Below are 14,721 nucleotides of genomic sequence, written 5' to 3'. Positions count from 1 at the left end.
AAGAAATTACACTTTGAAACAATGTAAAGTAGTGAGTGTACAGCTTGTATAACAGTGTAAATTTGCTGTCCCCTCAAAATAACTCAACACACAGCCATTAATGTCTAAACCGCTGGCAACAAAAGTGAGTACACCCTAAGTGAAAATGTCCAAATTGGGCCCAATTAGCCATTTCCCTCCCCGGTGTCATGTAACTCATTAGTGTTACAAGGTCTCAGGTGTGAATGGGGAGCAGGTGTGTTACATTTGGTGTTATCGCTCTCACTCTCATACTGGTCACTGGAAGTTCAACATGGCACCTCATGGCAAAGAACTCTCTGAGGATCTGAAAAAAAGAATTGTTGCTCTACATAAAGATGGCCTAGGCTATAAGAAGATTGCCAAGACCCTGAAACTGAGCTGCAGCACAGTGACCAAGACCATACAGAGGTTTAACAGGACAGATTTCACTCAGAACAGGCCTTGCCATGGTCAACCAAAGAAGTTGAGTACACGTGCTCAGCGTCATATCCAGAGGTTGTCTTTAGGAAATAGACGTATGAGTGCTGCCAGCATTGCGGCAGAGGTTGAAGGGGTGGGGGGGTCAGCCTGTCAGTGCTCAGACCATACGCCGCATGCTCCATCAAATTGGACTGCATGTCTGTCGTCCCAGAAGGAAGCCTCTTCTAAAGATAATGTACAAGAAAGCCCGCAAACAGTTTGCTGAAGACAAGCAGACTAAGGACATGGATTACTGGAACCATGTCTTGTGGTCTGATGAGACCAAGATAAACGTATTTGGTTCAGATGGTGTTAAGTGTGTGTTGCAGAAACCAGGTGAGGAGTACAAAGACAAGTGTGTCTTGCCTGCAGTCAAGCATGGTGGTGGGAGTGTCATGGTCTGGGGCTGCATGAGTGCTGCCAGCACTGGGGAGCTATGGTTCATTGAGGGAACCATGAATGCCAACATGTACGGTGACATACTGAAGCAGAGCATGATCCCCTCCCTTCAGAGACTGGGCCGCAGGGCAGTATTCCAGCAGGATAACGACCCCAAACACACCTCCAAGACGACCACTGCCTTGCTAAAGAAGCTGAGGGTAAAGGTGATGGATTGGCCAAGCATGTCTCCAGACCTAAACTCTATTGAGCATCTGTGGGGCACTCTCAAACGGAAGGTGGAGAATTGCAAGTTCTCTAACATCCACCAGCTCTGTGATGTTCATCATGGAGGAGTGGAAGAGGATTCCAGTGGCAACCTGTGAAGCTCTGGTGAACTCCATGCCCAAGAGGGTTAAGGCAGTGCTGGAAAATAGTGGTGGCCACACAAAATATTGACACTTTGGAACCAATTTGGACATTTTCACTTACGGGTGTACTCACTTTTGCTGCCAACGGTTTAGACATTAATGGCTGTGTGTTGAATTATTTTGAGGGGACAGCAAATTTACACTGTTATACAAGCTGTACACTCACTATATTACATTGTAGCAAAGTGTCATTTTTTCAGTGTTGTCACATGAAAAGATAGAATAAAATATTTACAAAAATGTGAGGGGTGTACTCACTTTTGTGAGATACAGTTGTATGAATATAGCCGCCTTCTGAAATTCTAATTCAAAGTAATTTTGAAATAAAGAATATATGAAATCAATCTGAACATACAAATAGAAATTAAAAAAAAAAAGATGTCAGGGGTTTTAACCCTTCACAACTCTCTAAAATGGAAAAAAAAATGTATGCATTTTGGCTTTAATTATACTTTGATACACTCCACTTGTGCTGTACTGTCACTCTCTGCACCCAGCAATCTGACAGAAGGCACTGAACAGTCAATGGAAGGGACTCACCCTGCTCTCCAGGTACGGGGAAGTAAACATCAAAACCATCGGGCAGTTCCACAGAGGTAAGGAAGCGGACATGTCCAGTGTGACCCTGCGATAGACCCACCGGACAAAGCGGAACCTTCAGGGAGGTGGAGCCAGAAGAGATGGACAGGGTCAGAACCACTCCAGCACTGGTCCCGATCCACAAAAGTTCCTTGCAAGCGAGCAAAGCCGTGATGCGTAAACAAGCAGATTTGTGTTGACGAATGATGGCGTCAGACCCTGAAGATACATATACCAAAAATACATGAAAACCTGAAGTGATTACAGGCTTAGTTCATAAAAGGTTAGCACCTAAATAACAACCTTTATTTTTGCCCATTTCACTGTAATTTTTGTTTACAAAATAACTTTCATTATAGTTAAAAAGTTACAGACCAATAACAATGAGAAAATGTTCTATACTCAGCAGATGAGGCAAAACCATTCTAGGGGAACAAGTTCCAGTGCAATCAAAATTAAAAGGAAATAAAAGAAAGTGTAAGAAAATCATATGCCTAAAGTCAGCAATACAGTTGTGTACATAGCAGTAATCAAAAAGTTATAGAGAAGCCAGTGTTACAAGGGATGTCTCACATCCATGGTTCCCATTTTACCTGAAATTTTGGGAGGGCATCATGGGTAAGGTGATCAGCTTGCTCCATGAGTTGAAATGTATCTCTGGAAACACTATGTCCAAAGGGAAGTTAAAGTTCATGCATATGGACATATTTTCATGCGTATGGGCGAACAGCATAAAATACGCTTATATCGCCTTTTGGCTAAAATCCAGTATAGTATCTGTTCTCATCAGCTGTGCTATCATCCTGACCTATAGACAAATATGTATACAGCGCTATATAAAATCAAATAAAGTGACAATGTGCATCTTATAAATCAATAAACTCGCTATATATATTCCTCTTAGGTGCAATATATAATGTCCATAAAGTGCATTCAAAGTAAAGTGCATAAGAGTCCACTAAAATATAAATATAACCGTGGTTTAAAATTCAATAAAGTGCTTGATAGATGTTTCCATATAAAAGTGCAAGTGACACCACCACCGTTTAGCCACCAGATGGCCTCTCACCTCACTGAAGCATTAAACCAGCATTGAATCCTCAATAAAAAATGCCACTTCCTGGATCGATCTCTCACCATCCCATGGACATGATATGTGAATAAAGATAATGAGGCATCTAAGTGTACACTGCTATTATCCTTTAATTGATTCACATTTAAAGTAGAATTGCACTCACATGAATCGGCACAATGGGCTTGTGCGAACCGTACACGCCAAAAACAGTAGCTGTCGGGAGCCGTGCTGGTGGGTCGCCGCTCGTCCGAGTTGTGATGCGAAAGCATAAGACGCCACGCGTATAGGGGACGGAGACCTGGACGGACGAGCGGCGACCCACCAGCACGGCTCCCGACAGCTACTGTTTTTGGCGTGCAATTCTACTTTGAATGTGAATAAATTAAAGGATAATAGCAGTGTACACTTAGATGCCTCATTATCTTTATTCACATATCATGTCCATGGGATGGTGAGAGATCGATCCAGGAAGTGGCATTTTTTATTGAGGATTCAATGCTGGTTTAATGCTTCAGTGAGGTGCAAGGCCATCTGGTGGCTAAACAGTGGTGGTGTCACTTGCACTTTTATATGGAAACATCTATCAAGCACTTTATTGAATTTTAAACCACGGTTAGATTTATATTTTAGTGGACTCTTATGCACTTTACCTTGAATGCACTTTATGGACATTATATATTGCACCTAAGAGGAATATATATTGCACTGTAAGCGAGTTTATTGATTTATATGATGCACATTGTCACTTTATTTGATTTTATATAGCGCTGTATACATATTTGTCTATAGTTCATTTCTCCCGTTAGTGAAGGAGGTTCTATATAGCTGCTGTATTTTCTTTATGTGGCCCAAATTATTGGGTCTTAACACTACACCACTTTATATTTAATTGCGCTGATTTACCTTTTTGCACTATCATCCTGACCTGACCAAGGCTGGGGCGGTGGCTATGCAAACATGTTGGAGTGGTGGGAGCTTGGAAGGTTAGCACCGGCTGGAACAGAAACCAGGGTGTCCCCCAGGCAGTTGAGGCACGGGAGTAGTTCCTCCAGGAAAGCTGGAAGAGCCCACTACCTCCTGGTTTGAATGTTCTACCTTGTGTGGTCAACGGTGTCAGTGCCCCCTGGGAGTGGTCGACCTAGGGGTGCTCTTAGTAACACTTGGGTGTTGGACACCACAGTGTGAACAGATCACATGGTCACAGCATTAAATTGCTTTCTTTCTGCACTGCCCTTCTATAGGCTGGGCCTTTCAGCTAAAGTCTGGGGCAATTTTTGTCTACCAGGCCTCAGGATCCGGCCAATGCACCATTGCACAGCCACTTTATCATTTCTATTTTTTTTTTTCTTCCCACGCTTGTCACCTTTCACTTCTGTGTGTGTTTTTTCACTGGATGAGTCCTCAGGTTTACTCTGAGGTCTAGAGGGAGTATGTGTGGTCCTTACGTTCCTTCCTACCCCTCCCTCTGCGGAAGGGGGGGTCTCTCTTTGGTAGAGCTTCCCTGACCTATTATTCAACTGTCAGCTTCGGCTGGCCTTGAAGAACGGGGTCTACCAGGCTTTCTGGCTAGGCAGACTATGTAAACCTATGTCCCCTTCAGGAGCCTTGTGCCCTGGGGGGTCAGGGTAGAGGTCCTACCCCTTCGGGGGGTTGACTTAAAGCAGACCCTAAAGTGCACTTTTTTGTGTCTGTTTCACATGCACGTTTTTTGTTCACTCACGGGTTTTTTCGTTCTAGGTTTTGCACCACTGCGGAATAAAAAATAAAAAAATGATGCTTATATCTGCGGCATCTGTGAGCCTTAGCTGCTGTGTAATTCGGCCATTAAGGAATGGATTACAAAATATGCTGTACATTGATACATGGCCCAGGACAAGGGGGGGCGGAAGAGACAATAGCCCGAGGCACAACAATTTACTGGGGAGGGGGCGCAGGTGAAGTGCAGATTCCATTATGACAGTGCAGGCAGTGCTTGCTAGCATTGCCTTTAGAGATGCAAAATTGGTACAGAGATCACTGCTGCTGAACACACAGTACACTTGCACATCTTTAGTGCTGTACCGAGTGCACTCCTGTACCCGACACTAGCTTACAAGTTATAAATACAATTCCCTTTCAGGCAGAGGGATCGCCGCCCCACAGAGGACTTCTAGTCCTGGCCTTGGACGTGACATTATTCAGGTAGAGAGAGACATCGGCACCCCAAGGGAGCATGGATGCAAGTGAGCAATAAACAAAAGGAGCAGCACATAGGGAGTAATTAACTGTCACTATGTGAGAATGCATGTAAATGCCGGCACAAGCGTTTACAGGTGCCCGTGTATGGGTGTATTTTTCCATCTTGCATCTGGGAAAATACACCAATACATGTGTGCCTGTAAACCCAAGTACCAGTGTTTTACACGTGTATATCCATGCAGTGGCACAATAAGGTCATTTGGTGCCCAGGGCAAAAATGGTAAAGCTTTTGTGGGGATAACTGAGACTTGGTTTGACTGGATGGCGACCATTCAGGGGTATTTCCTTTATCGCAGAGATAGAGAAGGTAAAAAAGAGGGAAGTGGTATGTCTGTATATTAAGAACAGTGTACAGGTAAATATGAGGGATGATATTAATAATGGAGCTACGGACGAGGCAGAATCCCTATGGGTAGAACTTCAAAGGGAAGGCACTGTGGGGAAGGTAATATTGGGCATATGCTATAGGCCCCCCAACCTGAGGGAGGAAGGGAAGGCGGACCTTCTTTTACAGATAGGATTGGCAGCAAGGATGGGAAATGTCATTATAATGGGGGACTTTAATTATCCTGATATAGACTGAGCAGAAGGAACCACGCATTCAGCCAAGGCTCGGCAGTTCCTAAATGTTTTGCAGGACAATTTCATGGGTCAGATGGTGAATGCAACGACAAGAAACAATGCGGTACTTGACCTACTGATTACCAACAATACAGACCTGCTCACGGATATAGAAATACGGGGCAACTTAGGAAACAGTGACCATAGGTCAATTAGTTTCAGTATTAATCATAGTACCGTAATAGGAAACGCAAGGCAAGGGTAATATAAGGACACTGAATTTCAAAAGAGCCAATTTCCCAAAACTGCGCTCTCTGCTAGAAAATATCAAATGGGATAGAACCCTGGGAATAAAGAACAATTGAGAGTGCTTCAAGAGCATACTAAACAAAGGGATTGACCAGTGCATTCCAAAGGGAAATACATTTAAAAGAGCAAAACTAAACCCTAGGTGGCTAAACTCCAACTTAAAAATGCATATTAATGCTAAAGAAAAGGCCTTCAAAAAATACAAGACTAAGGGGTCATTGGCAGCATTCAAGCATTACAAAGAGTGTAATAAGAAATGTAAAGACGAAATCAAGGCGGCTAAAATAGAACACGAGAGACATATAGCGGAAGAGAGTAAAAAGAACCCCAAGAAATTCTTTAAGTATATAAATAGTAAGAAAGCGAGGCCAGAACACATTGGCCCCATAAAAGACGACAAGGGAGATTTGGCCACAGAGGACAGGGAAAAGGCGGTAGTGTTAAATAATTTCTTCTCTTCAGTCTTCACAAAAGAATTGGGGGGCTACACTAACCCAGCTTGTAAGGCCAAACTAAATAACACACCTCAGGAAGTTCCGCCATGGCTAACAGAAGATAGACTTAGAACTAAACTAGAGAAACTTAACATAAATAAACCGGGACTGGATGGCTTGCACCCGAGGGTTCTTAAAGAGCTCAGCCAGGTGATTTCCAGACCATTATTCTTGATCTTTACGGATAGTTTACAGACGGGTATGGGGCCAGCTGATTGGAAAAAAGCCAACGTGGTACCAATATTTAAAAAAGGGACGAGATATATCCCGGGTAACTATAGGCCAGTCAGCCTAACATCAGTAGTCTGCAAGATTTTGGAGGGGATGTTAAGGGACCACATACAAGACTTTAGTAATGAAAATGGTAATATTATTCTTGCCAAACCAATCTATTAACCTTCTATGATGAAGTGAGCTGCCACCTAGATAAAGGTAAGCCTGTGGATGTGGTGTATCTGGACTTTGCAAAGGCATTTGACACCGCTCCCCACAAACGCTTACTGTTCAAACTAAGGAAGGTAGGTATGGACCATAAGGTGAGTACCTGGATAGAGAACTGGCTCCAGGGGAGAGTGCAAAGGGTGGTGATTAATGGGGAGTACTTGGATTGGGCGGGTGTGGAAAGTGGCGTCCCCCAGAGTTCTGTCCTGGAGCCAATCCTGTTTAATTTATTCATAAATGATCTAGAGAAGGGGATATCTAGTACAATCTCAGTACAGTATTTGTGGATGATACTAAACTAAGCATGCCAATATCTTCTATGCAGGATGTGGAAACCTTACAAGCGGACCTGAACAAAATAATGGGGTGGGCAACTACATGGCAGATGAGGTTTAATGTTGAAAAATGTAAAGTAATGCACTTGGGTGCCAGAAACCAGAAAGCAAGCTACTCACTAGGAGGGGAACCTCTGGGTGAATCTAAGATGGAAAAGGACCTGGGGGTACTGGTAGACAACAGGCTTGGCAGTGGCATGCAATGCCAAGCTGCTGCAAACAAAGCCAACAGAATACTGGGATGTATAAAAAAGGGGATTCACTCCAGAAATAATGGAATTTTTGTAAAATCTTACCTGTAAAATTCCTTTCTCCGAGTCCTCCGACAGTCGCCGCCTCTCCATATTCGTCACTATGGGGTTATTGACCTTTGCTCCGTAGGAGTAGCTAGGCAACAGAATATGTCAATATTAAAGCTTTTAGCATATCCCACCCCCAGGGGGTGGTCCCCTCAGTCAATACCCTCCTGCTTCCTGTATCCATACCTCAGTTTCAGTAGAATAGCAGTAGAGTACATAAACAAACCCCAAAAGAGGGGCGGGGCAGCGACTGTCGGAGGACTCAGAGAAAGGAATTTTACAGGTAAGATTTTAGCAAAATTTCCGTTTTCTCTTACGTCCTCCAACAGTCGCCGCCTCTCCATATTCGTCACTATGGGGACGTCCCAAAGCAGTGCATACATGAGGGGTGGGAAACGCAGCCGCGCCTAAGGCAACGCAGTACCCACAGCAGAAAAAAAGGAACCTTACCAAAGGAAGGAAACCAGCTGGGCAGCATGAAAAAAACTTTGCTCAACAGGAGCAATAACCCAGGAAAAACAAATAACCCAGGGATAAAAACATCCCAAACAGCCAAGGGCCCAAAAATAAGGGACCCTAAGGCACTGCCGCACTAAGAACCTTGCGGCCAAAAGAAGCATCTGCCAATGCCTGAACATCCACTTTGTAGAACTTTGAGAAGGTGTGAACGGACGACCAAGTCGCCGCCCTACACACCTGGGCCACAGAAGCCCGATGATGACAGGCCCAAGACGTACTCAGAGATCTGGTAGAGTGCGCCTTCACAGGCATAGGGGGAACTTTTCCCTTCAAAACATATGCCTGTTCAATAGTCTGTCTGATCCATTTGGCGATGGTAGAAGCCGACGCCGCCAAGCCCTTCCGAGGTCCCTCTGGAAGGACAAATAGAGAATCCATCTTGCGAAAGGATTTAGTCGATGACGGGTAAACCCTGATCGCCCGAACAACATCCAAGGAGTGTAAATCCACCTCCTTCGGATGTCTAGGCTTCGTGCAAAATGAAGGCAAGACAATGTCCTCATTGAGATGAAATTCCGAGATCCTCTTCGGGAGAAAAGAAGGGTTAGGTCGCAAGACCACCTTATCCAAGTGAATCACCAAATACGGAGACCTGCAGGACAAGGCTGCCAGCTCCGACACTCTGCGAGCCGAAGTGATCGCCACCAAAAAAGCGACCTTCTTGGACAACAGAGGCAATGAGATCTCCCTGATCTTTTCAAAGGGAGCATGTTGCAACACGGACAGAACGAGGTTCAAGTCCCATGGAGGCAAAGGCTCCCTCCTAGGAGGGACCAGGTGTCGCACCCCTTGAACAAAGGTGCTAACCAAAGAATTAGACGCCACAGGGCGTTGAAAGAGAACGGCCAGCGCAGAAATCTGACCCTTAATCGTGGCCAACGCCAAACGCTGGTCCACACCCGTTTGAAGGAAAGACAACACCCTAGACACCGAGTATGAGCGAGGGGAAAACCCCCTGGACTCACACCAGGCAAAATAGGCCTTCCAAGTACGGTAGTAAACCTTCCCCGAAGAAGTCTTTCTAGCGTTGATCAAAGTGTGAATGACCTCCGGGGAGAGACCCCTATCCCTCAGGACCTCGGTTTCAACAGCCAGGCCGTCAAAGCCAGTGACTGTAAAGCAGGATGGAATATCGGTCCTTGAGACAGAAGATCTTCTCGAAGAGGCAGACGCCATGGAGCGTCGACCGCCAGATTCACGAGGTCTGTGTACCAAGACCGGCGGGGCCAGTCTGGCGCCACCAGAATCACCGTGAGCGGTTCCGAGGACAACCTGCGAAGGAACCTGGATAGTAGCTGAATCGGTGGGAATGCATACATCAGTCGATACTGATGCCACGGAGCCACTAACGCGTCCGACGCGTCTGCCCGAGGATCGCGCGTCCTTGCCACGAACCTTCCCACCTTGTTGTTCAGACGAGACGCGAACAGGTCCACATCTGGAAGACCCCACTTCGCGCACAACATCTGGAAGACATCCGGGTGGAGTGACCATTCCCCCTGGTCCAGGGTCTGGCGACTCAGATAATCCGCCTGCCAGTTCTCCACCCCCGGAATGTGAACTGCCGTGATCGCTGGGACGTGCGTCTCGGCCCAAGACAGAATGTCGGCCACCTCCCGAGCTGCTCGGGCACTCCTGGTGCCCCCTTGGTGGTTGATGTAGGCCACCGCTGTGGCATTGTCCGTCTGCACCCGAACCGGACGGCCCTGAAGCCTGTTCGTCCAACGTCGAAGGCAGAGATTTATCGCCCGCAATTCCAGAATGTTGATCGGAAGGGAGGATTCCCCCTCCGACCAAGTACCCTGGGTGGACAGAACGCCCAGAACACCACCCCAGCCCGACAGGCTGGCATCCGTGGTGATCACCGTCCACGAAAGAGGGCGAAAAGACTTTCCCCCCGACACCGCCGGGGACTGTAGCCACCACAGAAGATCCCTTCTGGTGCGAGGACTCAACGAGATCTGAAGATCCAGAGATTGTGGTTGCCCGTCCCACCTGGACAGGATCTCCGCTTGGAGACCCCTCGTGTGAAACTGGGCAAAGGGAATCGCCTCCAAAGCCGAGACCATCAATCCCAGACACCTCATGCCCGTCCGGAGGGACGAGCACGGAACGTCCCGGAGGGACCTGACTTCTTCCTGAAGTGTCCTGAGCTTGTCTTCCGGCAGGAAGACCTTCGCCTGAACAGAGTCCAGGATCATTCCCAGGTAGGGAAGACGAACAGACGGGCACAGCGTCGATTTTGGAAAGTTTATCGTCCAACCAAACTCCTGTAGAGTTTGCATCGTGACGGACAGGTCTTTCACCAGACCCTGACTGGTCGCAGACCGAACCAGAATGTCGTCCAGATACCCCAGGACCGAGATGCCCTGGTCTCTCAAAGCCAGAACTGGTGCAAGCACCTTGGTGAACACCCGCGGAGCCGAAGCGAGACCAAAAGGCAGCACCACGAATTGGTAATGATCCTCCGCAATGGCGAATCGAAGGTACCTCTGGTAACCCTCGAAAATGGGGATGTGAAGGTACGCATCCTTCAAATCGATGGATGCCATGAATTCTCCCGGAACTAGAGCAGCCACCACGAGCGCAGGGATTCCATGCGGAACTTGCGAACCCGCACAAAGCGGTTCAGAGCTTTTAAGTCCAGAATCGGACGTACCTTGCCCTCCTTTCTGGGCACAGTGAACATATTTGAATAAAACCCCCGAAATCTGTCCCGATGAGGCACCGGAACCACCACTCCCTGAGCCCGCAGGTTCCGCACCGCCAGGTGCAGATCTTGCAAACGCTCCGGAGACAGTTGAAGATTTGAGGGAAAAAATCTGCTCGCCGGCCGAGAGAGAAACTCGATCTTGTAACCGGACCGAACGATCTCCTGAACCCACCTGTCCCGAACGCGGGCCAGCCAGGGTTGAAGAAAACCGAGCAAACGTCCCCCCACCCCAGAACTGGGTGAGGGCGCCCCTTCAGGCCGCATTGTTATGGGCAGCGGACCCGGACTGGCCGGACTTCTGCTTACCTGTCCACGGCTTCTTTTGGGAGCCTTGACCTTTGAAGGGTTTGCCCTTTTAGTGCGACCGAAAGGCACGAAAGGACCCCTGAGAGGGTCTAAAGGAAGCATGCTTCTTACCTTGAGCAACCTTAGCCTTGTGAGACTGGGGCAAGAGCGTGCTCTTACCCCCAGTGATCCCCTTTATCAGCATATCCAAGGAGTCGCCAAAAAGGCGAGATCCCGTATAGGGTAGATTAGCTAAAGTTTTGCGAGAAGATTGGTCCACAGACCAACATTTCAGCCAAATCAAGCGGCGTGTCAACACCGCCACGCTGTGCACACGTGCAGCCAAAGGGATATATCTAAGTCCGCATCACACAAATACATGACACCCTGATGAATTTGATCCACCATAGCCAACGTTGTCGGCGGGGCAGAATCAGCCACCAGGACGCGCCTGAGCACCTGTGTCCAATCCACGACAGCCTGAGCTGCCATAAGGGAAGCAAAAATAGCTTTCAGCATGGAACCGGTAACCGAGTAAGTATGGCGGGCAAGAGACTCCAGTCTCCTGTCCGTGGGATCCCGGAACACCGGGGTATCCTCCGCCGGAATCGCAGTAGATTTATTCAAAACTGCCACCGCGTGATCCACCGGAGGCGGCACACACCAACGTTCATCAGTGGCGGGTGTGAAGGGATAACGCAGCTTGAACCTACTTAGCACAGCAAAAGGCTTCTTTATATTGCGCCATTGTTCACTAACAGCGCGCTGAAAATCCTCAGTGCAAGGAAAAACCTGCGATAATTTGCGTCTCCGCTGCGTCCCATAAGAGGCCAGGACAGCAGGAGGACATGGTTCATCCTGCAAATGCAGTGTTTGTTTAATAGAAGCAACCAATTCATCCATGATTGCAAGCTCTTCAGACAAGCCAGGGGGGGAATCATCAACCCCTTCAACCTCTGCCTCCCCTTCTGACCCTACAAGGTCCAGGGACGAACGGGACCCCGATAAGGGGACCCCAGCCATAGCAGCCCCATCCCCATCGCCCTCTGAATCAGAGGAAATTGAAACTCTGGGCCGTTTTGTGGATTGAGCAGCCACAAGCATCTGCACCTGAGCAGCTAGGTTAGCCACAATGGTAGCCAAATCGCCCCCCTCGGGGGAAGCAGCAGACCCTTGGCCCCCCACTAAAGTGGGAGGAAATTTGCTTTCCTGAGAATCCATGCCCCAAAATTTTGCAGGAAAAAAGGGGTACTGCCCCTTTAAGATCGCGGCGAGCGTAGCCCACCGAACACACACAGCACACACCGACCCCCACAGGGAGAAGTACAAAACTTAGGCAAGGAATACAGGAATAAGGAAGGTAAACCTGGAGAGATCACTCAGGCTGCTGCATCGATCGCTGTTCTCAGGGCAAAGGAAATGATGCAATACAGACCGCTCCTATAAAGCCTATGGAAGGCTCCACAAACATGGCCGCCGGTGGGGGACTGCAAAGGCAGAGCATGCAGCGCTGACATGTGGCCTGAGCGATAGCCGCCAAAATGGCGGCGCTTGGCGCCAAAAACGCCGCTCTCCATCATACGCCTGCAGTAATAATAAAAAAATGGCGGACCGCAGCAGCGGCCGCCGCATGTATGCACAAACATGTCTCACATCATGCCCCACAGCATACAGCATGTCACACAGAAAAACACACAGCCTGTAACACAGAACAGTGCAGGATAGCCCCCCTCCTTGCAGCCCACAGAAGGCAGCAAACCAGACAGGGAGCCCAATAGTGTGTACAGAAATGCAGGGTTACACAGTCCCAGACTGACACCCACTAAACAGACAGGTCCCCACACAGAGTACACTTACCTTCTGAATGGCGTGGGGAGCCCGCACAAGCGATCAAGCCGCTGCACAGAGGACAGGGAGAGTCGCAGCCAGGACGCAGTAGAACTGCGGTGCGAAACCGCATGGCGTCCAGTGAGACAGCCACCTCACCGCAGCATCTCTGCAGCGAACAGGGATGGGTCGTTCACACATGCCAGGAAAAAACCTGACTGAACGCTCGATGGCAGGCTGGGAAGCCACTGGCCCACAACCTGCGACCAGGGGGGCCAGCCCGAGACCCAGCCCGCACGATCCTCTTCATCAGAAGAACTAACTAATGCTGAAAAAATTAACAGCTAAGTAAAGAGAGAGAAAAAAACACTCAAATAAAATCAAAAAGAAGATAAAGGCTGAGACAAAAAGCCCCAGCACAGAAACAGCCTGCTACTCCTGATAGCTAGACAATGAAACTGAGGTATGGATACAGGAAGCAGGAGGGTATTGACTGAGGGGACCACCCCCTGGGGGTGGGATATGCTAAAAGCTTTAATATTGACATATTCTGTTGCCTATCTACTCCTACGGAGCAAAGGTCAATAACCCCATAGTGACGAATATGGAGAGGCGGCGACTGTCGGAGGACGTAAGAGAAAAAGAGATTATTCTCCCTCTCTACAAGACTCTGGTCCGGCCACATCTGGAGTATGCTCTCCAGTTCTGGGCACCGGTCCTCAGGAAGGATGTGCTGGAACTGGAGAAAGTCCAGAGAAGGGCAACAAAAATAATTAAGGGAATGGAGGACATCTGCTATGAGGAAAGACTACAAGCACTGAACTTATTCTCTCTGGAGAAGAGACTATTGAGGGGGGATATGATATCAATGTACAAATACTTTACTGGCGACCCTAGCATAAGGAACCAACTATTCAGAGAAAGGGAATACAATAAGACATGTGGTCACTCACTAAAACTAGAGGAAAGGCGGTTTAACCTTAAAGTATGAAGGGGGTTCTTCACTGTCAGAGCAGTAAGGATGTGGAATTCTCTTCCGCAAACAGTCGAATCAGCAGGGAGCATCGATAGTTTCAAAAAACTATTAGATGAGCACCTTAAAGACCACAACATACAGGGGTATACAATGTACGGTTAACAGCAAACACACACACATCATAGGTTGAACTGGATGGACTGATGTCTTTTTTCAACCTCACTAACTATGTAACTATGTTATTATAGTTAAAAGTTAGTCATCCTTTATTGTTTCTTATCTTAACTGATTCCCGCCCACCGTATTGTCAAATGATGGGCGGACGGAAGCACTATCATTGTGGGAGGACATCCTATAAAAAGAGGCCAACATTGTGCGCTCTGTCCCTGGGACAGGGTACATCACAGTGACGAGGCTCTTTACCCATGTGATCAGTCGTGTCCAATCACAGCTGATCACATGTAAACAAGGAAATGCCGGTTATCAGCATTCCTCTCCACGCTGACAGCTCGTGAGGAGAGGAAAGCCAATCAGCAGCATTTCCTCACAAGAAAATCAGGTGATGCCTGTCAGTGCTGTCTTTCAGTGCCTGCTCATCAGTGCTGCCAAACAGTGCCGTTTATCCATGCCACCTATCAGTGCTGCATATTAGTGCCTCCTCATCAGTACTGCATATTAGTGCCTCCTCATAAGTGCCTATCAGTGCAGTTTCATCAGTGCACATCAGAGATGGAGAAAAATTACTTATTTACAAAATTTTATAAAAGTTTATAACAGAAAC

At 47.7% G+C, this 14,721-nt stretch overlaps 1 protein-coding gene across 2 annotated transcripts in view; it reads right to left on the bottom strand.

Moving 5' to 3' along the window:
• The window catches only part of ARHGEF17 (Rho guanine nucleotide exchange factor 17), a 419,270-nt gene that overhangs the window by 1,340 nt on the left and 403,209 nt on the right, over window positions 1-14,721 (bottom strand). For both annotated transcript variants that reach the window (XM_082245420.1, XM_082245421.1), the window contains exon 21: window positions 1,830-2,087. In XM_082245420.1, the coding sequence (XP_082101546.1) occupies window positions 1,830-2,087 (258 nt within the window). The remainder of the gene's footprint in view (window positions 1-1,829; window positions 2,088-14,721) is intronic.

The sequence above is a fragment of the Pelophylax lessonae genome (assembly GCF_965119305.1).
Source record: "Pelophylax lessonae genome assembly, chromosome: 2".
Classification (NCBI taxonomy): Eukaryota; Metazoa; Chordata; class Amphibia; order Anura; family Ranidae; genus Pelophylax; species Pelophylax lessonae.
This window is presented reverse-complemented; position numbering and strand designations above follow the sequence as displayed.